Source organism: Battus philenor, unplaced genomic scaffold (genome assembly GCF_028537555.1).
Source record: "Battus philenor isolate CCGP_79_NKW_IND1 unplaced genomic scaffold, ilBatPhil1.0.hap1 SCAF_21, whole genome shotgun sequence".
NCBI classification, from domain to species: Eukaryota; Metazoa; Arthropoda; class Insecta; order Lepidoptera; family Papilionidae; genus Battus; species Battus philenor.
The window spans coordinates 3035888-3062527 of record NW_027181684.1 but is presented as its reverse complement, the minus strand read 5'-3'; the positions used below and the strand labels follow the sequence as shown (position 1 = coordinate 3062527).

The window sequence follows — 26640 nt, the reverse complement described above, 5'->3', positions numbered from 1 at the left end:
CATTTTTTGCTTCGGTAGAGATTCATCAATTCATCTGCAAGAAGTGCAACAGGAGCCATACCCGCTATCACGCATGCCGCCTCTTCCGATACTGTACGAAAGGCGCTAGCTACTCGCAGTGTTGACTCTATAAACTGAAGCGATTTTCCGTCGGGATTACTATTTGCTCAGTACGTCAGACCATATGGGTAACTCGTACATAAGCACTGACGTAGTCACAGATGCTAATAGCTTTCTTCTGTTTTGCTTGTGTCCTCCGATATTAGACACGAGTCGGCATAGTTTAGCTGTCATAATAGTATGTGTATGTTCACGTGCGTACATGTGTGTGTGTGTGTGTGTGTGTGCCTGCGTGTGTGTATGTGTGTGTGTTCCCTGCTGAACGACCTACCTCTGAAACGATAATGACGAAGAACAAACAAAAGAAGTATGATCGGTGAACGTGGATGTCATTTGATTGCAATAAGGCACCGCATTGGACCCGATAATTACGTCTCTATTACATATAGAACCATCTAGAATTTTACCTAGATTTAATATAAGCCTAGAAACACAACAACAATGTTATTGATTACCACATACTTCTGATGTCCATATTAATTATCTTGCAATATTGTAATCGTTTTTCCACACATTAATCATATCAGGTTATATTGAAACAAACAATACACAATGTATAATGTGTATTTATTAACATAATATTAATATTATATTACAAAACATTAATATTACTTACATAAATATTATAACGTAATTATCTATAGAATAGACAGGTCGCGAACTAAAGCAAGATAAATAAAACTGACCTATAGCTTATACATCTATTTCCAATCATTTTTTTATTCTTTATTTATTATGAATGATTTTAATTTTAATTCGGCACCCTCATAGTGCCATTACGAAACATAGAATAAATACATTTAAAAAACTTTTAAATTAAACGGTTTTTTGATACCCATATTGTAGTGGTTGTGGAAAAATATGTACCTAGTCCGCCATATTGGAACGGCGTCCATCTTGAATTTTAAATTTTGACATAATCATCGTGTTTTACTAATGTAGCCCTTTCATTTGATACCCATATTGAGGAGGTTAAGGAAAAATATGTAATCCGCCATTTTTTATCGGCGGCCATCTTAGATTCATAATGTTATTAATTTTATTATATTATACTGTCATCTAAATTAAATGTGTGTACCAAATTTAAGATCAATCTGACAACGGGAAGATGTTTAAATTTCAATTTCTAATTTTGACCCAAATAAATAAACAAATAAATTCCGTACGGGTCGAACTAAATAAAACCGTTTAAAAATGAAACATAATTTTCACAAATAAGAAATATTTTTTTATCAACATAAATAATATAATAACTGTTGTCGATGTATGAAAGGATATATTTCCAATCATACTGTTCAGAGTGTTCACTCTAAAATACGTGAAGAGTTCACGCTCCGTAATGCTGGCCAGTGCGGCCACAATACTTTTATGTTAAATAATTCCAGGGAGTTCTTGAATTTGGGCGCCATCAAGGATGTAGACATTAAAACGATTAGCCGGCGGAAGTGACTTACCGCCCGAGCACGTATCTGATCTACCTTCTATGAAATATACGCATTTAGAGGGTGAAAACAATTTATTACTCCAGCACGTTAGCAAGGAAGATGATAGCCAAAAGTGATCACATATGTACAAAGAGTATTTACAATTTACATAACCCTTACGGAACAGAAGAGACCACTATTTATTGGAATCAGGCGCTACTTTGCGGAAGTCCATCTTAAGTAAGAAAAGGACCAATATTTAGCCACTTCCGCACATGCATTGGTAGTCGTGCAACAGAGTGCACCGCCCGCCAGCCCGTTATACATGCGTATGCGGCAAACAATGCGAATCACACAACTCTCACCGTTAAATCACTCAACACGTGTTTCACCTCTCCACGGAGCATCTTCAGGAGTTATGTTACACCGATTAGTGCCAAACACAGGGTCCACAGCAGAGAGCACTCTGCATGTGCGGAAGTGGCTAAATATTGGTCCTTTTCTTACAGAAGAGACAACGTCACTGATGGCGTCCGAATTTCAAACGCACAAGAATAGTTTAACATAAAAGTATTAGCTAGCTGTACTGGTCAGCAATATAAAAAGTGAACGCTAAATATGTATTTCTATTGAAATGATACAGGTAGACAACTTGATTTTAGTTCATGTGCATATATTATTTGACAGTAAAGGAGCTATACACTCACTCCTTGAAGGCTTTTAGTAAAAAGATAGGCAAATGCACATGCCACACGTTATCTGAATATTTTCAATGATATGACTTAGTTTCACTTTCCGACTCAAAATATTCATACAGAATAGGTTTTGAGCTTCTAATAGGCAAATAACTATTATTTTATAGAAGTCTTATGTCTTGCACGCTATCGTATTCCCTTATGGGTACTTCTCACAAATCGGACTTCGATCATTCTTCTTTACCTGTACAAAGCGTTCTATTTTTAAATAAAGTTCCCTTCGATATTAAAGGGTCAATAAACAGTTACAAAAAGAAAGTTAGAGATCTATTAACGGGTGTATCTATGTATCTTTACCCTTAGTGTATATTATGAATGTGGACACCCACTGCAAGGCCTCCCATGTAGATATGTTTGGGGGAGTTGTGTCTGCCCCATATGGGAGGATATACCAAAATCGCCACAATTGGCAGACGGTTCGGCGATCGTAGTATGGTATTATGATACACAAAGGACGCTGCTGTGGATGTCTCGAAACTTGTTCGTAAGCATTGGCAATCCTATATAATAATTCAGAAAGTGTAAATTATATTCAATCTTTATATAAGATCGTATCGCGGTAATCAAACCCGCGACCTATGATCACAAGTCGTATTCCTCGATAAACGAAAATGGCTACACAACACAGCGATTATTTTTAATATTTTTCTTAAGACATGAGGAAGAGTCTTCACCACCGTCTATATTTCATCCGAAGGTCATTTACTACTAGACACAGGAATCCCTTGTAGATTTAAAATAGGACCAGTAGAAAGGTACTTATGGAGAATAAAACTGTAATTGAAAAGAAAATAGTAAAAATAATTATTTCCCTAAACAAAATACACTGTAAATTAAAACACTTGACCCTGTCAAACATTTGACGTCAATCGGAAGCAAAATGGGTGTATGAGGATGTTATCAAGCAAAAAATATCGTGTACCATAAAGCATTACAATCTAAATATAATCAAATTAGCTTTGGTCTTACATTGTTCAAAACATAAAATTTATATTCAAAGTATTATTTAACATACATACACCAATACCTCACTTTGCGTCGTAGTTACGTTCCGAAAAAACACGACGCAAATTAAAACGCCGCAAAGTGAATTAAGATTTTCTATAGCAAACCATGTAAAGATCGAAGAAAGGTTTCAGAGTTACGAAAATACTACTTTTTGAGAAGAAAATTGAACATAGTCAACATTTAAAAAACAAAAATAATATAACTCTGGCAATAAATAAATTGGAAAAATATTTACCTTTTACGTAACCAGAAACAACACGTAAAAATTTAAATAAATTCATTATTATCTTTTTAAAAAAGCACAACACACTACATTACAACACAGTACATAATCGAAACTGAACTCTAAAATTAGTAAAACAAAGTGAAAATAAAATTGTATTCAAATTGCGTTATTTTTAGTTAAAAAAGGAATGCCCGAGTTTTGAGTGCATGGCGCAATTAGGAACAAAAGTGTTGCTATCTTCTTTACCATTCAACGCAACCTTGAAAATCCAACGACGCACAGTGAAAATCAGTACTAATTAAGCAGCGACGCAACTTTGAAAAAAACGCAAAACGAAACGACGCAAAGCGAGGCATTGGTGTATAATAAATAAAGTGTCCACTTTTAAATACATATAATTTCAAAAAGTCTATGGCAAGCCAATAACTTCACGTATAAAATAAGTATAGACCTTTCTTTTATAATTTATTTTCATAGTTATAAAAATATGACGTAATGTATTTTTTTTGTTTTTCATTCAATGGACGATAATAATTTCTGCGGTCCCTTTAATTAACAAGATGATTAATTTAAAGTTTTAACATTTACTATCTAACCTATTTTCAATAAATATACCTAAAATACAATTCCGAAAATTTTTATTTATTTAGGGAGCATTTATCTACTATTATTGTACTTCTTTACACAGGACGGTTGATTATAAGTAAAAAAGGTTTAAGAGGATAATTTGCTGTCAATTAATGTATAGAAAACCCTATTAAAATTAAAAGGTTTCAAAAATAATAAATAATGTAAAGTTTAGTAAGTTAAAGCATTATATAAATTCGAATTAATACGACTACATATTACAATTTAACTATCTGTCTTTGTCTGCTTTGTACTGCCAGAAGACATTGTCCTACCGCATTCCTATAAATTAAAAAAAATAATGTCACCTATTTCAGAGTGATTACTTTACATAGAGTTATTGGGAGTATGTGAGAAAATTTTCTAGCGGCTCATTCACACTTTTTAAAATTTTTACACCTATAGGCAATCATCCTGTATAACAGATGAGAGAGTACTAGATGAATTGTGCATATAATACGAAGTAATTGCATTTAAATATACAATTAATTGTTTTAGTTTACTTATTAAGTCAACTGTTTATCTAATACATTACACCAATGAAAACACGTAGCGTATTTGTTTACATAATACATTTACAAACTTGTTATAACGAAAAATTCGAATGAAAATATTGCCCGTGAAATATAACCTTAAAGTCTTCACGTCTATTTTGAATAGGTCAAGGTGAAACAATGAATGAAACCGTTAATATGTTTACCATAATAATAAACACATTTGATGTTAAGGTGCGTTTTCATTAGCGTATATTATTTCAAGTTACGTGACGAATTTTTTCAACTATATTAATATTTATTTTTAAATTTGATTAAGGAAAGCAGTTGAAAGTACACCTTAATTTTGATGTACTTAATATAATAAAAATAAATAATCACAATAATTGAAAACACAATTCGAATACAAAAAATACGATACCAATTTCGAACATTTTTGATTATTAATTACAACCTATTCAAAGAAATAACAAGGAATAATTTCAAAGTGATTTTTTATGCTGTAGAGGTAAAAGCAAGAGATGGAAATCTCTCTTCAACGAGCTCCAGGATTTGGGCCAGTCGAGATAAAACATCAGCTCATTTTTGGAACGGGCTTCCAAAGCAGTAATGATAGAATCGATGAATTAATTGCAAGGAATTCTAAAACTTTTTACGTGGCTTCAGCCCCGATCACATTGATTTTCAACGAAAATAATACATTCATTGAATAGTTTATACGTATTGAAGTGAGAGCCTTGAGGTTTAGAACGGATGACACGGACCGACATGCAAAGCTTAGGACGTCTGGTCACGAGGTGGATAGATAACATAATTAAAGTCTTCGAAAATCGCTAGATGCAGGCATTCAACCGGCCCTATCAGATATCTATAGGAGAGGTTGATATCCAGCAGTAGGGATGTTATTTCTGATATAAGTAAGAAAAGGACCAATATTTAGCCACTTCCGCACATGCAGTGGTAGTCGTGCAACAAAGTGCACCGCCCGCAAGCCCGCTTATAAATGCGCATGCGGCAAACAATGCGAATCACACAACTACCACCGTTAAATCACTCAACTCGTGTTTCACCCTTCCACGGGGTATCTTCAGGAGTTTTGTTACACCGATTAGTGCCACTGTGTTTGGCATGTGCGGAAGTGGCTAAATAATGGTTCTTTTCTTACTTAGGATGGACTTCCCCAAAATAACGCCTGATTCCATTAAATATTTCTGATATGGTGCTGAATTAAAAAGCTTGTTAAATGATTTATTTATATAAAAATTGTTAAATTTAGTTTCAAGTGGCACAAGATTTACACTTGGACCCAATAGGATCAGTTTATACTACTAATCGTGCACAGGATGATTAGTCATAGACGTAAAAGCCTTAAAGAAGTATCTAAATTTATTATTATTTTTATTATTTTTTTTATTTTATGCATTGTACTGCCGGAAGTTATTGGGGTATTGCATTCTAATAAACAAATCAAAACAGCGGTAACTATATACAGGATGACTGAAAATAGGTGTAAAAACTTGAAGAGTTTTTGATGTTTGGGCAATGCAGTCTCTTTAAATCTTTTGTATCTATGACCAATCATCTTGGTATAAAAGAATTTTTTTTCAGATGTGCGATCCCAGAATGCGATGGCGAGACAGCTGTTTCAAACTACACGATACCCCACTATGAAGATGGAAGCTATGCGAAGTGCGTGCGGTATGCACCGTTCCCGAACGTCACCGAATTCGTCAACAGCAGCATAGGAAGATGTTCTCCGCACTACTTTGACACCTCCACTGAAATAGAGTGCGAGTCATATTTCTATCTTGAAGAACACTCCATTGTTAAAGAGGTAAGTGTCTTGAACTGTGTTTAACACGGCATACATTGCATCGTGTGCGTAAAGAAAGTTATCGTATTCTCCCTCTCTGCGGCAGCAATATCCCAGTGAAATTGTACTTACAAATGTAACATTTTTTTTTATATCTATACTGTTCCACAAAGCTGTGTTTTTTAATTGGAGGAACAAACTATATGTAGCCATATTTATCAAAGTGAATAAAAAACTATGATATTTCATTGACAGTGTCTGTAGGCAAATATGAACTCTTGTCGAAATGAAATAAAGTTTTCCTGGGGTCTATATAAGCTCACAATGCACTACCTGAAACTCGCGTGCAAACATTGTCGCAGTTACCGTATTAATAATATTATCTTGTTGAACGCGTTTATTTTTATTAAAAACAATAATCGTCATACCGGATATATGCCGACATAAATTTCAAGATTTTATCCAAGGCCAATATTACGACTTCAAGCATATACAGTTGTCGCATGAACCGAAAAAATTCGGATTCTTCCAGACATTGTTACGTTGTTATTCGAATAAGATGATTCTCCGAAGGCGAACTCTATCTGTATATATATATATATATATATATATATACACATATACATATCTATTGGGGTATATACCATAATCCACCTTCGCAGGCGGGTTGTCGACTAGTGTGGTATTATGGTACGCGTGGGCGCTACTACTTGGGAAGCTATATATGTTCAAAAATAAGGTTTAAGACCTGTTGGCGGAAGAATTTGAAGGGAAAAATCTAAAAGAGCACTTCCTTCACCTTAAAAATAGGATATTGTATAGCATCTTTTAATTATTCATATTTATGGAGTACCTTTCCCATGTTAATATTCATATATATGTATACACATATTTATATAGCAATGAATATGTGTATATATGTATATGTCAGTATTCTTGTATGTGTGTATATTTGTATTTATATGTACGTACAACCCAAACTGCCCTCTCCTTCATGTCTCTTATTTCCATTCAAAGGTAGTCTGGTAGAGATCGCGTCGAACAATATGACCGCCTCTTGTACCATATGAATTGTTCCTTTTTTTCTCTAATTATTGTCAATGGTGTACAAAAAGTTTTGATAGATAAATAAAATCTGTGTAACTTTTCGCTGGCTATAAGCCTTAGGCCTCCCTTAAAGATATTCATGGCGGGATAAACAAAAATCGCCACTAGGGCTTACAAAACCGGGATTCCGGGATCCCGAAAACCGGAATTCCGGACGATTTTTGTCCGTTATTAATATAATTTTTTTATTAATATAAATTATTAATATAAATTATTCATGTAAAAATACCGGTATTTTGGTATTACATTATTTGATAAAAATAGAATTTATGCACAATAAATTTAATTTGATTTGGACGAAAATTCGGACCTCGTTTGATTTCGCCTCGTTTCATCAGAAAAGATTGATTTTTTATGTTTTTAAAAGCATACACCAATACCTCGCTTTGCGTCGTTTCGTTTTGAGTTTTTTCGAAGTTACGTCGCTACCTAATTAGTACTAATTTTCACTGTGCGTTAGATTTTCGAGGTTGTGTTGTTTTGGGTTCGAGTCTTTAATATTTTTTTACTTTTCTTTTTTTTTCTAAGAGATGGCAACACTTTTGTTCCTAATTGCGCCATGCCATCAAAACTCGGGCATTCCTTTTCTAACTAAAAATCAACGCAATTTGAATACAGTATTTATTTTCACTCTGTTTTGCTAATTTTAAAGTTCAGTTTTAAATACGTAGTGTGTTGTGCTTTTTTTAAAATAGAGAATAATAAATTTATATAAATTTTTACGGGTTCTTTCTGGTTACAAAAAGGGTAAATATTATTCCAATTTATTTATTGACAGAGTAATATTATTTTTGTTTTTTAATGTTTACTTTGTTCAATTTTCTTATTAAAAAGTAGTGTTTTCGTAACGCTGGAACCTATCTTCGATCTTTACATGGTTTCCTATAGAAAATCTTAATTCACTTTGCCGCGTTTCAATTTGCGTCGTGTTTTTTTGGAACATAACCACGACGCAAAGTGAGATATTGGTGTACTTTAATAAACAAAACGCAAGATATTAATATTATTTCATAAATACTCTCAATTTAATTATATTTTTCGCTTCTTTAATTACATAATGCCATACAAGCCTATTACATGTAAAATGTAACATACAATTTAATATGTACTTATTTTTTGCTTCCGCGTTTGTTGTACCTATCTACTCCTACTCTCTATGTAATAGAATAAATAATATGTACTCATTTCGGAACAATATTTATTGGATTTCATGTATTATTTGTTAACAAGTCAATATAACAAGTGAGATAAATAAAAACATAACAAGTAATTTTTTTATTAATAATACCGGTTTTAATATCGGTATCCCGATATTTCAAATATCAAATACCGGTATTAAGATTTTAGTTCGGTATTGTATTCCCTAATCGCCACGTACGGCAGGCGGGTTGGCGATCACAGTGTAGTATTATTGTACGCAGAGGACGCTGCTACTCATCCTCTGGAAACTTCTTAGTATGCAGTGGCAATCCTATATAATTAATGCACAAACAGTGATAATATATATAATTGTATACAGAGAATCTCACCTGCAACCTACAATCACAAGCCTCAGTCCATATAAATGGCTTACTACAGACTAAAAAAGATATACAAGTTCATTATTGCACAATACTATAAATGTTACATAATTTTACATAAAACATCTTTTATCTACTAAGGAATGCAGTTAATACATCTTCATTTATAACGGCCATTACTTGAGCTTAGATTTACTCAATATATTATTGAATACAGTAATGGCTGTCCTTGATGGATTGCGGTAACCAATCTCTTGCAACAAATAACGCCGATCCCTTCGCTAGTTTTGACATAGTCTAATGAACTTGCTTATAGTTTTCCATTTAAGTCGTCTGATTTTTCAACGTTAAGCTTTTATAGCCGGTCCTATTTGAAATCTGTTGAGAATGCCTATATCTAGTAGTTGATGTCCTATTGCTGAAATGATGATTACAAATAAGCATCATCTAGCAGAGAGTGTAGTGTGAATGATGTAATGCTGCTAGCTATTTTCACGTAAACAAAGGTCTGTGAACTAAAACTTTAGTTTGGCAGATCGTATCCCAATTACAGCGATGACTTTGCTTGAAGAGTGTAGTTGTTACTGTAGTGTAGTCTTGGTTAGTGTTGCGAGGACTACTCGGCGGTAGCGTCGCAGACCGACCCTGACCGCCTTTGCTTGAACTCGGACGAGCATCTGCCGGTGTCTTGAGTATTTGTGTGATGCGTGTGTGGTACGCGCCCGACGAGGGAGAGGGATGAGTATAGTAGCGTAGAAACAAAGAGAGAAATATTTATTGGAATCAGGCGTTACCTTGCGGAAGTCCATCCTAAGTAAAAAAAGGACCAATATTTAGCCACTTCCGCATATGCAGTGGTAGTGCAACAAAGTGCACCGCCCGCCAGCCCGCTGATAAATGCGTATGCGGCAAACAATGCGAATCACACAACCGCCACCGCCAAATCACTCAACACGTGTTTCACTCCTCCACGGGGCATCTTCAGGAGTTATGTTACACCGAATAGAGTCTCTGTGTTTGACGTCCTTTTCTTACAAAGAGAGAAATTTATATTTTTTAAGTAAAACACGCGACTTTGACTTTGTCGTCCTGCCACCTAGTCGAAGGCTTACACATACAGATCAATATTCCTTATATGCGAAAGATACTTGTAATAATATAAATAGTCTCAATTTTGTTTTAATATGTAAAACTGTTGTCGGTTTCGACATATATCTGTGATTTAATATTTATTTACTTTATTTGAGATAGACAGTAACCAAAGGCGTTAAGAAAGTACAAACTTAGAAGCTTAGAAATATAAAAATAGTTACAGTTGTTAACTTATAACTATCTCACTGAGAACATATAATGATATATAGTCAAACAATGGAAAAAACAAATAAAAAGGGACAGGGATCAAAGACTATAGTTTACATATTTATATTATGTTTGTTTATATATTTATATTATATCTATATTATGGTTTAAATTGCATTGTATGTACTTAATAATTTCGAACGAAACACTTCCAAAACAACACAGTTTCAGAAAATCTTTTTGTTTTCGATTATACTCTATGTATAACGTAACAACTTAAAGATCAAATAGACAAATCTCTTGCCGCCACCTACAAATATTTTATATCAGATCGATCCCAAAATTTTTAAGGATCAGCTTTTTACAATGTATGTATCAAACATACATAAATCAATTTAATAATTACGTGATATTAAAATTCAGTTTCGCAGTTATGTACATAGAAATAAATATATAATTTTTCACACAACAATGATCAAGCGACACACACAGTAAACAACAAAGTATTGTTTCATTAAACCTCGTTCATTTAAAATACACATCAGTGTTTTCAATTTAATGATGTTTGAACAGTTAAAGTCGTTTAGGGTAACAATGGAATCTGTTTATTCACAACAGCGCGTGAACGTAAATATATTGCGTAAAGAAAACAACTTGTTACGTTATATGTGGTCACAATACAATTTTTTATTTAATTGTATTTGCTTAACTAAAATCTCACTTAATTTTTATTTTTCAAATTATTCTTGTAAAAGCTACGATTGGACAATCATGCAAAAGAGAGATATGTTTAAAAAATAATTTGAATTGGTTTAGAACGTAACGTTTTTTTTTAAACAATCCATATGATTATTCCTAACGATATTCGTATTATACCCTATTTATTATAAGTATATATGTTATACACATATGTACGTATGGTTGCATATATGTATGTTTAGTATACGTGTAATATTTGTGAAAATTATTGTATGATATGACCATATTAATCAATGATCTATTTTCTATAAATAAATCAGGATTTTTAACTTATTTATATATAAAAGTAGCAATTATAGTATAAGAAAATATTTATAAATATGTATGTATGTTTGTATATATGTATATTTTGGACATGTTAACTGCGCATTATTTAAACTTACTGTTTCCATACTATTGTTGTCTGTAAGGAATTGCCTCTTGCGATAAGACCGCCCATTGTACTTTTTTATTATTATTAAACTTTTTAAATGTATCTTTGCGTGTACAATAAAGAATATTAATTAAAATAAATAAATAAAGTAAACAGTTTATTGCGAAGGGCCGCTCTGAATGTCGCCAAATCTTCATGTGTGGGTAAAAATAAGAATAAATAAAAAAAATCATCAAAAGCAACAATTCACATTTTTTCCTCCGATTTCGTACTCACTCTATGGGAAGCGCAATCACAGTAAATCCTATTGTAATGCGGACAAAATGCTGTTCACATTACAAAAGCATTTAATTGTACGTTAAATTACTATGGCGCACATTTGAACCATTACAGCAGCCGCACGAGCGCTTAAAAAAATAACCCCTCGACACACAGCCTTGCCGTCTAATGACTTTATTACATACTCGTGCCTGCACTAAAGTTTAAATAATTTAGCCATAATCTACTATATCCTCTACAGATATATTTATTCATTCTATATAATTATAAAAAAAAAACACGAGATTCAAACAAAAATAAATATAGTTAAAAGTTACCTAAATTAAAAATAAGGATAATCATTTAAACGTAAGGCATTAGAGTAGAGTCTATAGCATAAATAAATAAGCAATTAGTGATAAGAAAATTTAGAACATAGCTTGAATAACTTATTTAACATCAAAATGTAAAGTCCGCCGAAGTAAGTAGATTTATAGATAGGCTTTGAGGCATTACTAATAGAACATATAATTTGAACAACTTGAAACATAAAATAAACAAGTGATTTTTAAGTCCGCTGTCAAGCGTAGCGATTATGATAAATTCCCTCATAGATATCTTTGGGGGAGGCCTATGCAATCTCGCAGATACCCCCTGCAATAGGCACCCCCTGCAATAGGCACCCCCTGCAATAAGCACCCCAGCAATAGGCACCCTCTGCAATAAGCACCCCTTGTATAGGCCTTGCAAGCGGTGTTTATAGGCTGAAACGATCATGTAACGATAAGACGCTAAATACAGGTCCACATGCCACAATACGTTACTACAGCTCATTACTTATACCTAAAAAGCACATCTAGACTGTATAAGTTTAGCACTGAATAAATAACTTGTATCTTTATCTAGATTCCTTAAAAATATTAACTTTTTTTAAACATATACCTGCGGCATTAAAATATGCTTAACCAGATGATAATAATATAAAAAATAAAATCATTTAAAAATTATAACCAATAACTAGTTATTTAGATATGAATGCATATGTAATATATCTCTTGTAGTTAATATGAAATTCTTACGAAACTTATGTAAGGAAACCGACATACGTAATTAGATACGAAACGTCTTTCGTAAATAAAAACATTTCATATAGCTTATTCGTATTTCATAGCGCATTTTAAATAGGAAAAGTTTAGGTAATTCACTTTATAATTCAGTTTTCTAACTACTAACTTTTTTGTGTAATTTTGAAAAGTATTAAAAAAGTAATAACTATCTTTTATACCAATCCGATGTTAAATATGCTAATATTTCACACAGAATTAAAAATAATTATATATCTAATTAATACAATACACAGTAAAACTCCTCCTTGCATATCATCTTTACAATAGATAGACGCCCACTCACACCACAGGTTTCTCCCAAAGAACTCCTTGATGATCGGTCATGCGCTGCCTACATTTAGCGACTTTCGGTGACTAACGATGTCATAGGTCCATCTAGTGGGGTTCCTATCTAACTTACCATATAATAAATTTCAAAACCAAATTTTTGTACACTATTTTCAAGTACCTTATCAAAAAAAGTTTGTTAAAAATTTAAATCTAGATAGAAAAAGTCAAAGAGAATGTAAAGTTATTTAACATGATATTTGAAACAGCAAAAAGGTAATCTATGGCACTAAAAAAGGTCTCTCTCACTCAAATGGTCCTGCCAACGTCTTACACTTAACATATTTTTCATCATGATTTTTGACATACCATTTTATAAAGGTAATTGTTTATACTTAAAAAAAAGCATCAAGATAGTGAAAATATTAATTTTAATAATTATGTATAATTTTATATAAAATTATAAATGTACACATATATATTTATAAATATATATAGTAAAAAAAGTTTTTTCAAAATTCGGATATTCACATACTAGAATTAATTATTTTAATATCTGTCACTGCGTTTCCAATAGCGTTTTAGAGCGATCACTTGATTGAAAATAGTTGTGAAAGCTTAAAAGCTTTTTGCTGAGATGAGATCTTTATATTCACCCTTTTATACTCTTTACAACAATCATCCTGTAGATTTTTATTAATTTCAATGTACGTAGAAAGTTTCAAAAAGATTGCAAAGTAATTCAAAGGTGAATAATACTCTATTGGGAACAGTCGAAAATTTTTAATTGATTTCACGAATGAATACCAAATTCTACATTCATATATTACAGAGCACTGGCATAACGATTTCGCATAGTCGACGACACATTGAAGTCTGTGAATGCAATTCACCTATTGTGCAAGGCTTTTTACTGGCGTGCCAGACTCCGTACAATTTTGTATGAAACCCTTGCCATGCATAACGTAAGCTCTTTCATTAATACCCAATGTACGGATACTTAATTAAAGTTTTGGTGACTGGGAGATATAAATGTTACTGCTACTGGAGGTGCCTCTTTTTTTGTTAAGAAATTTTTCTACCATTTTATTAATAATTTAATGGAATCAGGCGTCACCTTGCGGAAGTCCATCCTAAGTAACAAAAGGACCAATATTTAGCCACTTCAACAAAGAAAAACCTTAAACTCTGTGTTTGGCACTAATCGGTGTAACATAACTCCTGAAGATGCCCCGTGGAGGGGTGAAAAACGTGTTGAGTGGTTTAACGGTGGCAGTTGTGTAATTCGCGTTATTTGCCGCGTGCGCATTTATCAGCGGGCTGGCGGGCGGTGCAGTTTATTGCACGACTACCACTGCATGTGCGGAAGTGGCTAAATATTGGTCCTTTTCTTACTTAGAGACTTCAACATCCAGATTCTTCCGATAAACTTAACAAGGACATCCTACGCTGCGCTTTCAAGTCCGTGGTCTCCAGGACTTTAAGGTCCCAGCAGCCATATGCGCTACGAGTTACGTAGCCTTTCCGTTCAACTTGCCAATTCCCTTGCCCGTGTTAGTTTATTAAGAAGTCTTTTTAGAGCGTTTGAAATCCTCTCAAGGAAAAATTATCGTATGTAATATTTTTTTCCGTTGATAAATGCGTATCATTTATCAGCGGGCTGACGGGCGGTGCACTTTGTTGCACGGCTACCATTGCATGTGCGGAAGTGGCTAAATATTGGTCCTTTTCTTACATATTATTAATAAGTAGTGACTACGTTAGGCGCAACGTGGGTAAGCTCTCCATCAGGTAGACCGACGAGATAGTCAATGTCGAAGAAATTCGCTGAATGCGGGCAGCACTATACCGATCATAGTAGCAATCTTTTAGGAAGGCCTATGCTTGACAAAGGGTGTCTATCTACTGACATAATGCTACACTATCAGTATCAACAGTTTTCTTGCAGCCAGAAATTATAAGCGTGTCGATTACTGTCGTAATATATATATTAATGTAACACATAGAGGTACGGAATTTTCGCAAAAAAAAATCACCAATTTCACATTTAAATTTTTCAAACTTTACAAATTTCGTATTAATTTCGCATTTATACTTTAAAACTTATTAAATTTGAGGTAATAGGCATTTTTCGACAAAAATTTTTCAAAATTAAAGGTGCATGCCTTAACATTTGACAAGTTTAGTTAATTAAAAAATCGTAAAAAAATTAATATTCGCAACCTTAAGCGTTCTTTTTTAGTTTGTTACGACGACATTGTATATTTTAAAGATAAGTTAAGCGTCCACTATGTAAAGTTGGATGTCAAATACTCTGTATTAGATTCTGCTCCATCAAAGCACGAAAAGTTGCATTTGACGGCCAACAAATTGTCATGCATATTATGATTTATATTTTTATTAATGAGTTCATGGATTAGCCCATTGATGGCAGAGTTCGAAAAAAAGATAAGGCGTTTTTCTAAAAATTAGGAATTTTCAACTGACCAGAGGTCTTTTACACAAAACAAAGAGCTTCTTAACTGATAAGTAAGCCAAGAAATATATCCCGTAGGCCTTAGGGGTCTATGATACGGGGTTGACATCACTGAATTTACCTATGAAAGTGTGTATATTCATCAATTAACTCATTTAAAAATGATCTTGAAAAACAGAAAAATTGCATACATTTCGCATTTATAAGAAATTTTCGCATTTATTCGCATCTATTTCGTAAATACGAAAATTCCGTACCCCTAAACATACATCATAATAATCAATTTATTTATTGATTAAATGTTAATTATATTAATTTATTTTGTAACCAATTAACACCGATCGAAAAGTTACACTACAATTAAAATGAAGAACTGAGAAGCCATAACGTAAAGGCAATTGTGCAAGACTTCAAAAATCATTTTCAAATTTCTGTGCAATTTTCCATTTGTTAAGAAACTTATAAAAAAGTATTATTCCTGCGATCGTAAGTCGCGCATTCGATTCCATCATATACAATCTTATATATATCACACTTTGTGCATTCATTATTAAAGATTGTCACTGCCCATAAATAAGTTTCCAGAGGTTGGACAGCAGCGTCCTCTGCGTAACATAATACTACACTGGCGTTCAAATCAGGGAGGACTCGATTGCCTCTCTGATAAAAGAAAAATTGACAAAAGACGACTTCCTCGCATTCTGTAAACAAGTAATTAAAAAAGTAATTCACATAAATAAAAGTTAAACAAAGTGATAGAAATGTAAATAGACAATGAGAAATTGTAATAACTTTGAATATTGTAAATAAATAAAATATAAACCTACTGTGATAACAATGTGTAACGAAAACAATGTAAATAAACAGAAATAAAATTATAGAGATTAAGAAAAGAGGAAAGAATGAAAGTTGAATAGAGCGAATGAGAAAGAAAGATGAATTGTTGTATGAAAGAGAGAAAATAGACTGAAAGAAAATGAAAATGTAAAGAAAGAAAGAAGAGAAAGAAAATAAAAATGAATGTGAAAAAATATAATTGTAAAATAAGTCCCTGTCTCACCATAAGATAGGGGTACGAGAGGCCCCCAATAGCGGGGGTCATAAAAAAAAAAAATACATTATTTCACCAATACGCCTGCCAAGCGTGGCGATTATGGTATATTCCACCATTGATATCTTTTAGTAGGTCTTTGCTTTTACGGGTTGAACGACAATGACTGCACCCTGCCGCTGACCTCGCGGAATCTTCAATGTAAGTTACCAATATATGTGTTTGGCACTAATCGGTGTAACATAACTCCCGAAGATGCCCCGTGGAGGGGTGAAACACGTGTTGAGTAATTTGGCGGTGGCGGTTGTGTGACTCGCATTGTTTGCCGCATACGCATTTATCAGCGGGCTGGCGGGCGGTGCATTTCATTGCACGACTACCACTGCATGTGCGAAAGTGGCTAAATATTGGTCCTTTTCTTACTTAGGATGGACTTCCGCGAGGTAACGCCTGATTCCATTAAATTACCAATATATCACCAGAACAAAAAAAAACATCTCGCTTGACTTATAAAACTTATAATATTAAGTACTTAACAACAATTGATAATAACTCATTTAAAAGAGATGCCATTTAATGGAAATACTGTTTATTCATAAAATTAAAATTTATTTCCAGACAATCGCTTAACCACCTTGACACCCGTTCTCACGAACGTTGTGATTTCGATTTGATTTACATTATTTTTCTCTCGAGATGTTAAAAACCAAAGTGTTTATGTCTATTCAACTAACGTTAGTGAAAAGTCGATCATTAAATAATGGAGACAAATACGCCTGATATTAGTATCATCTTGATTTTGATATGACAAATGATTCAAGAATCCGAACCTGACAGTAGTAGCATATGGGCGTGTATATATACATATATATAAATACATATATATATATATGTATGTATAAACATATATATACGTCATACGGTTCATAAAATAGGGTAAATATTTGTTTCATTGTTATTATTATTAATTATAATGGTTTCGTATTGATTTTTTTTTCAATTATTAAAATAACGATTCATTCAGCATATATAATTAGTTATTTGGTGGAGAATGCTCCAAGGCGTTATGTCAGCATTTACGAACTTTGTGAAAAGGGTAAATTAATAAATAAACATATTTCTGTACATTTATATGCATGTCTATGTCTTCATATATGTACTATTATTACCAACGAATTAATATTTACAAGATTTTTTTGCAAAACTAGATATAAGAACCTAGCTAAGCTGTTATATCTCATCATCTTTATCTAAGCATAGGTCTACGTTGAAGATATGTCTTTCCAATAGATTTAAAAAAGGAAGAGTTGAAAGCGGTATGCATTCAAAGCTTTTCCATCCTAAACAAAATCGACTCCCCCCATTTTGAATGGATATCCTATACTGCACTTTACGGTACGTGATCTCCAATCCAGGACCAACCACAGCGGCAATCTGTTAGGCGCACTAGGATCTTTGCAACTTCAACTAGCAAATCTGCTGCAGAATATCATTTACTTTCGCTTCGATATCCTACGGCTGAAACGATGTATATTAAAGGTTTTCAATGAAAAATTTGCCCTTCTTAAAGTGATTAATTCACAAAGAGCTTTAAAAAGGACAAAGAGGATATAGGCTTGGGAAACAATGAAAAACTATCTTAAACTTCACAAAGGATTTATAACGAAATTATGAACATGTAAAGAGAAAATTATACCATTCATTGGTCGTCACCGTTTATAATCGCAATTCTGCACACAGCGATGAGGAAATGCGAAACAAATCCAACACTGCACATTGCACTATCGCATAACCTTACATAAGTGCATTTATTATACTAATAGCTCTAGTACAATAATCCTAATCCAGTTTTATGTTCCGATTACTACTCATTTTTATTGCGTTTTTTTGTCATACATCATTTATATGTATTTTGTTTTCTTATATTATTATTATTACTGCTATATATAATTGTTTACGCCGTGATATATATTACCAATTATAAAACATTCTAAATTTATTTAATAACTTTGCTATATACTTAATAGTTTCAAATTCCCGCGCGGTATAATAATGTAGCTGTCAGTTTGTTATTTCCTGTATTCGTATCCTTTTCCCACTCACGCAACTATACGCCGAGTGAACAAGACAAAAAATAAGATATGTGCTGTATAGTGGCAACATTGACGCAGAAGTTAAAACTGTGAACCGTGTGAACAAACTTTCTTCCGTTTACCATTGTTCACAAAACCTTGTACTAACCGCGCGTGTGGTTTACTGTGTAACAAACAATAAATAAATCATATTCATTATTGTTACTAACAAAAAAATACAGAAATCCTTAACATTTAATTAAGTAAGAAATTCTTTTTAGAGAATTTTGAAATAATTCATTTATATAACATAAATCTTTTCCTAATATAGTCAAATCATTTGATTTTTCATTAATAATGTAAGGAATCATATTTACGATCGACACAGCTAAACGTTGTTTGCTTTTTTTAAATTCTAGATGTAAGATGTCAATTAGAGAATGTCAAATGAGTAGTGTTTTGTTTATTAAAAGACTTTTAATTAATAAACGAGTGATTAGTCGCCTGTAGTCTGAATCTCGCCTCACCACATTTATAATTAGAAACAAAGTTATATTATTAACACTATTTAAAACTCTAGAATGGCTTGACCTATTATCATAATTTTAGTGTTTTTTAATTTGTCTAAAAAATGATAAGTAAATACACACATACATCCCTTTAGCCGTGATTTTTTATTTAACGTACTTAATGATTTTTTGTAATTATTTAATGGAATCAGGCGTTACCTCGCGGAAGTCCATCCTAAGTAAGAAAAGGACCAATATTTAGCCACTTCCGCACATGCAGTGGTAATCGTGCAATGAAATGCACCGCCCGCCAGCCCGCTGATAAATGCATATGCGGCAAACAATGCAAATCACACAACCGCCACCACCAAATTACTCAACACGTGTTTCACCCCTCCACGGGGCATCTTCAGGAGTTATGTTACACCGATTAGTGCCAAACACAGAGTCAAAAAGTATGTAAATTTGAAAATTCGTAATTTATTCACTCGTTGACTGTTAGATGGAACGTAGTACACAGGGTCAACTGGTAATTGTTATATACGACCTTTTATCCACTTTGGGTCATTAATAACAAACACTTGTGTACTTGAAGAAAAGCCCAATTTAACAGAAACTTAATCTCCCCGTCATCGTTCAACTAGAAATAAAGCCACGTGTGTTCTGAGAAAGTCCCACAAAGAAGTCAGACACGTTTTTAGTTTAATATGTTACTTTGTAATTGAAGATTTTCATATAGAATTTTCATAAACTACTTATAATAGTATTCTTTCAGACGATAAACACCTCACTATAAGGCACAGATCTCCTCCAAAGCCTTGCGACAGGAACTAGTCCTTCACACCACGTGTACAAGCACGTGGTGTCGGCACGAGCTACGACGGTAATCTTGGTTCTTCTGTGGACCAACATATTTCTAATTCGATCTCGCAGTGCAACTCCGAGCATAGCCACCTTCTATTGCTTTCTATGTGACCAGTAGCATTGCTAAACCCATATAACACGGTTCTACCCGTATCACTGGCAACACACATTTATCAAACAATTTCGTACGGTCTTTGACCATTGATAATAAATTCGGAAATATTTTTTATTAGTAGTATCCTTTTTATTAGTAATAATACTAACAAAAGAAATATTTCTGAACTTGTTTGAGATTTATTTAATTATATTGCAAAACATTATTAATATAATTAAGCCCTTTTCGAACACAAACAAATTCATTGCCTAAAATCAGAATTGACAATATTAATCTCATCGACGTCGGTTTGAATTTAAATAATTAATTTGACAACAATATTTGTTATTAGAGTACAAGACCTCATAGCAAGTGCTACTCGCAACTCCCCCCGTACCTCAGCCAAGGCCAATAGATATCCCAAGGACGAACTCCTTTACAGGGTTCCCACTGAACACCCACGACACTGCAATCGCTAACCACACAACACCAGCGACCACTTCACCCGCTACTCTCCGACCATGACATTGAATCATTCACAACAGGGCAAGACCCAACACACCACAATGTCTATTCTAAGGGGGCGGCCTCCTGCTCCCTAACCACGAAGAGTGTGGGCGAATCAAGGATCCAGATCCAGACCAGAATAATTGTATTTTTAAATTTACGGACCTGAACTCAACTCTGATGAAGTTATAAAACCCCTAGGGCTAGCAGCATCAACTTCGATCAAGAATACGTGAAGCATAAAAATGAATGCAGATTTACATTCTCCTTGTTTCCTTATTACGTAGTTGCGTAACGCCCTAAACATGGCCTTTGTTTTTTAACTGCGCCACCGGCTTCTGTGGAATCGTGTACATTATAAAGTTTCAAATTAAGAGTATGGAGTTTGGTCCGATCTGACTATGGGACTACTAACTCTTGAACGTTTGCCCTCAACTTTACTAATTACCATCAGTTCTCCTGGTTCTGTAAACAGATGATAAAATACTGATTTCTATTTAAAGACAACTCTTTTGTGGGCAACAGTGTATAGTTTTATAAGATAAATAAATTAAAAAAAAAAACTTATTAAAAAACTCGCGAGAAGTTGTAATAAATTACATATGCGAAGAAATTGTCGGACTCAGTGTTTCCCAGCTTCTCAATCAAATTTCTCTCCTGTGGGGCCCACGCCCCGAGGCATTCGAAAGTGGACTCGTCACGAGTTTAACCCTTTCGCTTTAATATATAACTATGTTAAATAAGTGTGCATTAGAATTTAAAACTTTATTAACAATAATTGTAAAAAAAAACTAAATTGAAGACACTCTTTAATTTCCAGACGCCTATTCTCAGATTAGAGTGCGATTGAAACCCTTTTATCTGAAGGGTTGTATTATAAGCAAGCTCAATTTGATTCTAGTTTCAATGGATGAAATAAATTACGTGTTGAGTTTGCTAAATGAAGAGCTTTGAGGCCGAGATTGAAACAAACAAAGTCATCTAAATCGATGCTCAGTTGATGTAAACAAGAGAGTCGGCAGAATTTCATTTGCAATCCGAAATACAGAAAAAAAAGTGCCCGACGATCGACCCGCTGCTGTTTGTTTTGGCGCTCAACTTTTGTGCCCCTTTACAAATTTAAAAGGGGCGCCCTCTGTAAATCTATTTCGGGTTTTAATCGCGGACAAGGCTTGTGTTTTTGTCTACGGATATGTTTTTTATTACCTTTCATTTTTCATTTTCGTTTGAAGTTACTTTTTATACGGCGCACCATTACGGAGTCTGACTTCAGTTGTGTTTGCTCAATTATGGACCCTAAATCTCTATTGCAGAATCTGACAGACTTCTTTTTACGACCACCTGGCTGATAATTATTATTTTGTAACCTTGCGATACCAACCATCTTGTATTGAAAATGCTTCTTTATCATTACCATTTTTAATAGTTTATCGCATTTTGTTGTACAGGAAATATAATATAAATATCATAACTACATTATTTTTTCTACGTAAATTCAATTGAGAGCCACATCTATCTATTAATGCCATTGAAAATTAAATCACGTAAATATGAAAATAAAACCGAATAAAAAATCTTGTGCGATTTGTAGTTAAATAATTGATATAACACACAGAATACACATATTTCTCACGCAATTAATGCTAACATCTATACTTTGTATAATGTTAAACATATAAAACATCCATTGACAAGGCGGACGGATGACCTTATTAAAGTCTTTGGAAATATGAGGAAGAAATATATGTCCATCGGTGAACATTGTACAGCTGAAATGGTAGTTACTGTGACCGCTGCTTTCTTGTGTCGTCATATTGAGATTGTACTTAATTAGAGAATAAAGAGAGGTTGATATTGACTTTTTAAAATACATGTGGAACCGCTACCGCGCGTTTAGTATACCCGAAATATAATGAATCTTCCGATATTGTGTCTTTTAGTAACTAAACAGTATATGCTTCAATAAATACAGTAATAAACTCTATTTTAATTATATTGACATAATAAAAATTTTTACTGAATATTTAGCACCGTTATGTGAATTGGATATATCTCTTTTATTTACATACATAGAGATTTTAACGAAGTATAGACTCATCACGTTATCTATGGAACTAATAGGCGTAGAAAACTTTAAATTCGGTAGAAATATTTCTTTTATCGTGTATAGATCAGCTAAGAAAGTATTACACTAAAATCAACCCGTAAGGGGACATCTAGTATTATACAGGATGATTAGTTATAAGTATAAAAGCTGGAGTGAATGTATAGCATGTTTGCTGTAAATTGATATCTATGGCAGAGTCTATCTAAAAATCAAAGAATTTAGATGTAATGATAAAATTAATTATAATTCAACAAGAATTTTTTTTAAAAAATTCTAAAATTAACATATTAAATTTAATTATTGTTTACTGTAGCTGTCCTTGCAGGCTTTGTACTATAAAAAGCTATTGGCCTATCACTGTCTTATATAGAAATAAATTAGTATACATAAATATATTTCAGAATAATAGAAAGTAGTTGTAAAATCTATTTGCTATGAATTGAGCTATACCATTACTAATAATAAGTAATACTTTAAATTGTTTTCAGTTCGACCTCGCTTGCCAGGATTGGAAGCGGTCACTAGTGGGCACAGTCCACAACGCGGGCTTTTTTATCTCCATCCCTCTCACCGGCCTTATATCAGACAAGTTCGGTCGACGCCTCGCCTTGGTCTTCGCGTGCGTCACCAGCGGAATCTTCGGTGTGATCCGGGCATTCTCCCTGAATTACAACATGTTTATAGTCCTGGAGTTTCTTGAGCCCGCTTTCGGAGGTGGGATATATACAGCGTGTTTTGTTTTAGGTGAGTACATAGTCTTAAAATTTACTATATATTTGACGACAAAAGACACTCACGAGTTATATCCAAAAATACGGAGACTAATTTTATTTCGAACAACGTGTTAAATTTAAATCAAGTTTTAAGATCGCATGCTAGTAAATCCGGAGAGTAAGGCGTAAGGAGGAGAGTAAAGAGTAGCGACATCTGAAAACAAATGACTGGCTGTTTTGTATCATTTGCAAATCATCGGTACAATTCTTTGATTGAATCCATGCGAGTTGTTTCGTTCCTCAATAAACTTTCGGATCGTCGTTCGCCTTTTTAATCAAACGATTTTTTGCTTTTCTTTGCACGGTTTTTAGGGTCAAATAACACCCTGACTTTTGCTCAAGTTCATACACTAATTTTAACATTTAATGAGCTTGTTTGGTGTTTTTTACAGCTAAAACAAAATTTTGTTAACGCGTTATTCAAAATCCATAATGCGCGACGAATGCAGCGAATATGATATCATTCTTTTATTTGTGGAAGCTGATATATAAGTATAACTTATTCAAATTTCCTTCTTACTTATTTTCGGTTGAAGTTATTGCTGTTAACCCGGGGACTTTTAAAAGTCTTTGGAGAATTCACGGAGCGGAGGGGTCCGTGAACTTAAAAACTTGAAAATAAACAAAACTGGATGGGTGCGCACCAGTTGCATGATAACGTTCGCACGTAGTAAAGCGCTCTACCCGAGTAGGGCTGTGTAATGTTTGTGTTTTGTATATACGGCTTGGGACGGCAGCGTGGACCACAGACGAACCAAGGAGGGATCCGGATCTAAACTTGATTTGCCCACACTGTTCGCGTTTAGAGAGCGGGCGGCCGCTCTCTAAAGACAGGTGTTGTGGTGTGATGAGTAGCGTTTGGTTCTGTTATTTATAACCCGCTGTCCTATGCGGAGTGTCGCAGCTGCAGTGGTTAGCGCTTGCAGCGGGTGTAGTATGGTGTGGTGCGTATTCTGTGGGAGGCCTGTGATGGGAGTGAGGAGTACGTCTTTGGGACGTCTCTTGGCCTTTACTGAGGTACAGGGGAAGTAGGGAGAAGCACTTGCTATGAGAGGGTTTGGGTGGGAAGAGGCTGATTCAAAGACTCTGAGCAAGCCTTAATGAATTTTAAAATTTGCTCGAGACTATCTCAATGAATTAGACTATCAAACATATTCTTAACTGGACTTAGATGCAGTGGTTCCTGGTATAAAAATTCGTATTTTCTTATCACACTATGTACATTAACCTTTAGAGGCTTTACACCTATAAATAATCTTCCTGTATTTTAAAGATTATTTATGAATTCAAAGGTACTTTGATAGAGGTCAGTGTTCACGGAACAGACGGTTATTAAAGTACAGTATTGAAACAAAGTTTACTTCCGTATAAAACGATTGATGGCGCTCGTTTCACGTGTCTACCTCTATGAAGTAGGAAATGATTTTTTCTACATACATTTTTTTTATAATTATCTTTAATAAAACTGATACTATTTAATTTTTCCCAGATTAAATCGTTATTATCTAATGAATTCAGTCGTTATTTTGCGAAAGTCCATCCTAAGTAAGAAAAGGACCAATAAACGGTTGTCAAATATCTCCCTTCCGCTTTTTTGCTCTTTATTCAATGCTTTATAAAAAGTGTTACAGTGATCGGATTTAGTTCAAATATGCGCCGTTTTGTTCGATAATCTGTTTCCATCTAGACGGCAACTTCATAATACCTCCCTCGTAGAAGCCCCCCTCCTTATTTGCGAAGAACTCGGACAGCCACTTTTCACAAACCTCTTTTGAGTTCAACTTTACACCACCAAGGGCGTTTGCCATGGACAGGAACAGGTGGTAATCACTTGGCGCTATGTCCGGGCTATATGGTGGATGTGATAAAACCTCCCATCCTAGCTCCCGTAGCTTCTAACGAGTCATCAACGAAGTGTGTGGTCTGGCGTTGTCCTGGTGGAACACTACACCCTTCCTGTTGGCCAATTCTGGACGCTTCTGGTCGATCGCCTGCTTCAAGCGGTCCAGTTGTTCGCAGTAGATGGTAGAATTAAGCGTCTGGTCATATGGGAGCAGCTCATAGTGGATGATTCCCTTCCAATCCCACCAAACACACAGCAAAACCTTCCTGGCCGTCAATCCCGGCTTGGCCACTGTTTGGGACGATTCACCGGCCTTCGACCACGACCGTTTTCGCTTGATATTGTCGTATGTGATCCATTTTTCAGTTTGCCAGTCACCATCCGCTTCAAGAATGGGTCGAGTTCGTTCCGTTTCAGCAGCATATCGCAGGCGTTGATTCGGTCCAGAAGGTTTTTTTGCGTCAAATCATGCGGCACCCAAACATCAAGCTTTTTTTTGTATCCAGCCTTCTGCAGATGGTTTAAAATGGTTTGGTGAATAACTCCCATCTCCTGGGCGATGTCACGAGATGCCACATGCCGGTCTAACTCGATGTAGTCCATGATTTGATCGGTATTTGTCGTCACAGGTCTTCCGCCGGCTGGCTTATCCATGGTGTCGTTTTCGCCGGCTCTGAATCGTCGAAACCATTCCTCCGCGGTTCGAAGTGATAGAGTACCATCCCCCAAAACACCATTAATCTCACGGAACGTTTCTCTAGCGGATTTGCCTTTAACGAAGGAAAACTTTAAAATAGCGCGAATTTCGGCGTTAGTGAACTCCATGTTTACACGTCTATAACTGTTGAACGCAATATCCAAACTAATCATGCATGGCGTCGTTTTGTAGGTTATGTCAAGACCTTTCAAATTATGTATAGTATTGCCAGATACGAGCTCTGTAGCGCTTTGTACATAGCCGCGAAATTCAAAAGACAAAAAGGCGGAAGGGAGATATTTGACAACCTTTCATATAACTACTTCCGCCATGCAGCAGTAGTCGTGTAATAAAGTTCACGGCCCGCCAGCCCGCTGATAAATGCGCATGCGGCAAATAATGCGAATTACACAACCACCACCGTTTAAACACTCAACACGTGTTTCACCCCTCCACGGAGCATCCTCAGG

At 34.4% G+C, this 26640-nt stretch overlaps 1 protein-coding gene across 1 annotated transcript in view; it reads left to right on the top strand.

The window, feature by feature from the left end:
* The window catches only part of LOC137923275 (organic cation transporter protein-like), a 50408-nt gene that overhangs the window by 4371 nt on the left and 19397 nt on the right, over positions 1 to 26640 (top strand). Inside the window, exons 2-3 of the mRNA XM_068766474.1 lie at positions 6263 to 6488; positions 23346 to 23601. Coding sequence (XP_068622575.1) covers positions 6263 to 6488; positions 23346 to 23601 — 482 coding nt within the window. The remainder of the gene's footprint in view (positions 1 to 6262; positions 6489 to 23345; positions 23602 to 26640) is intronic.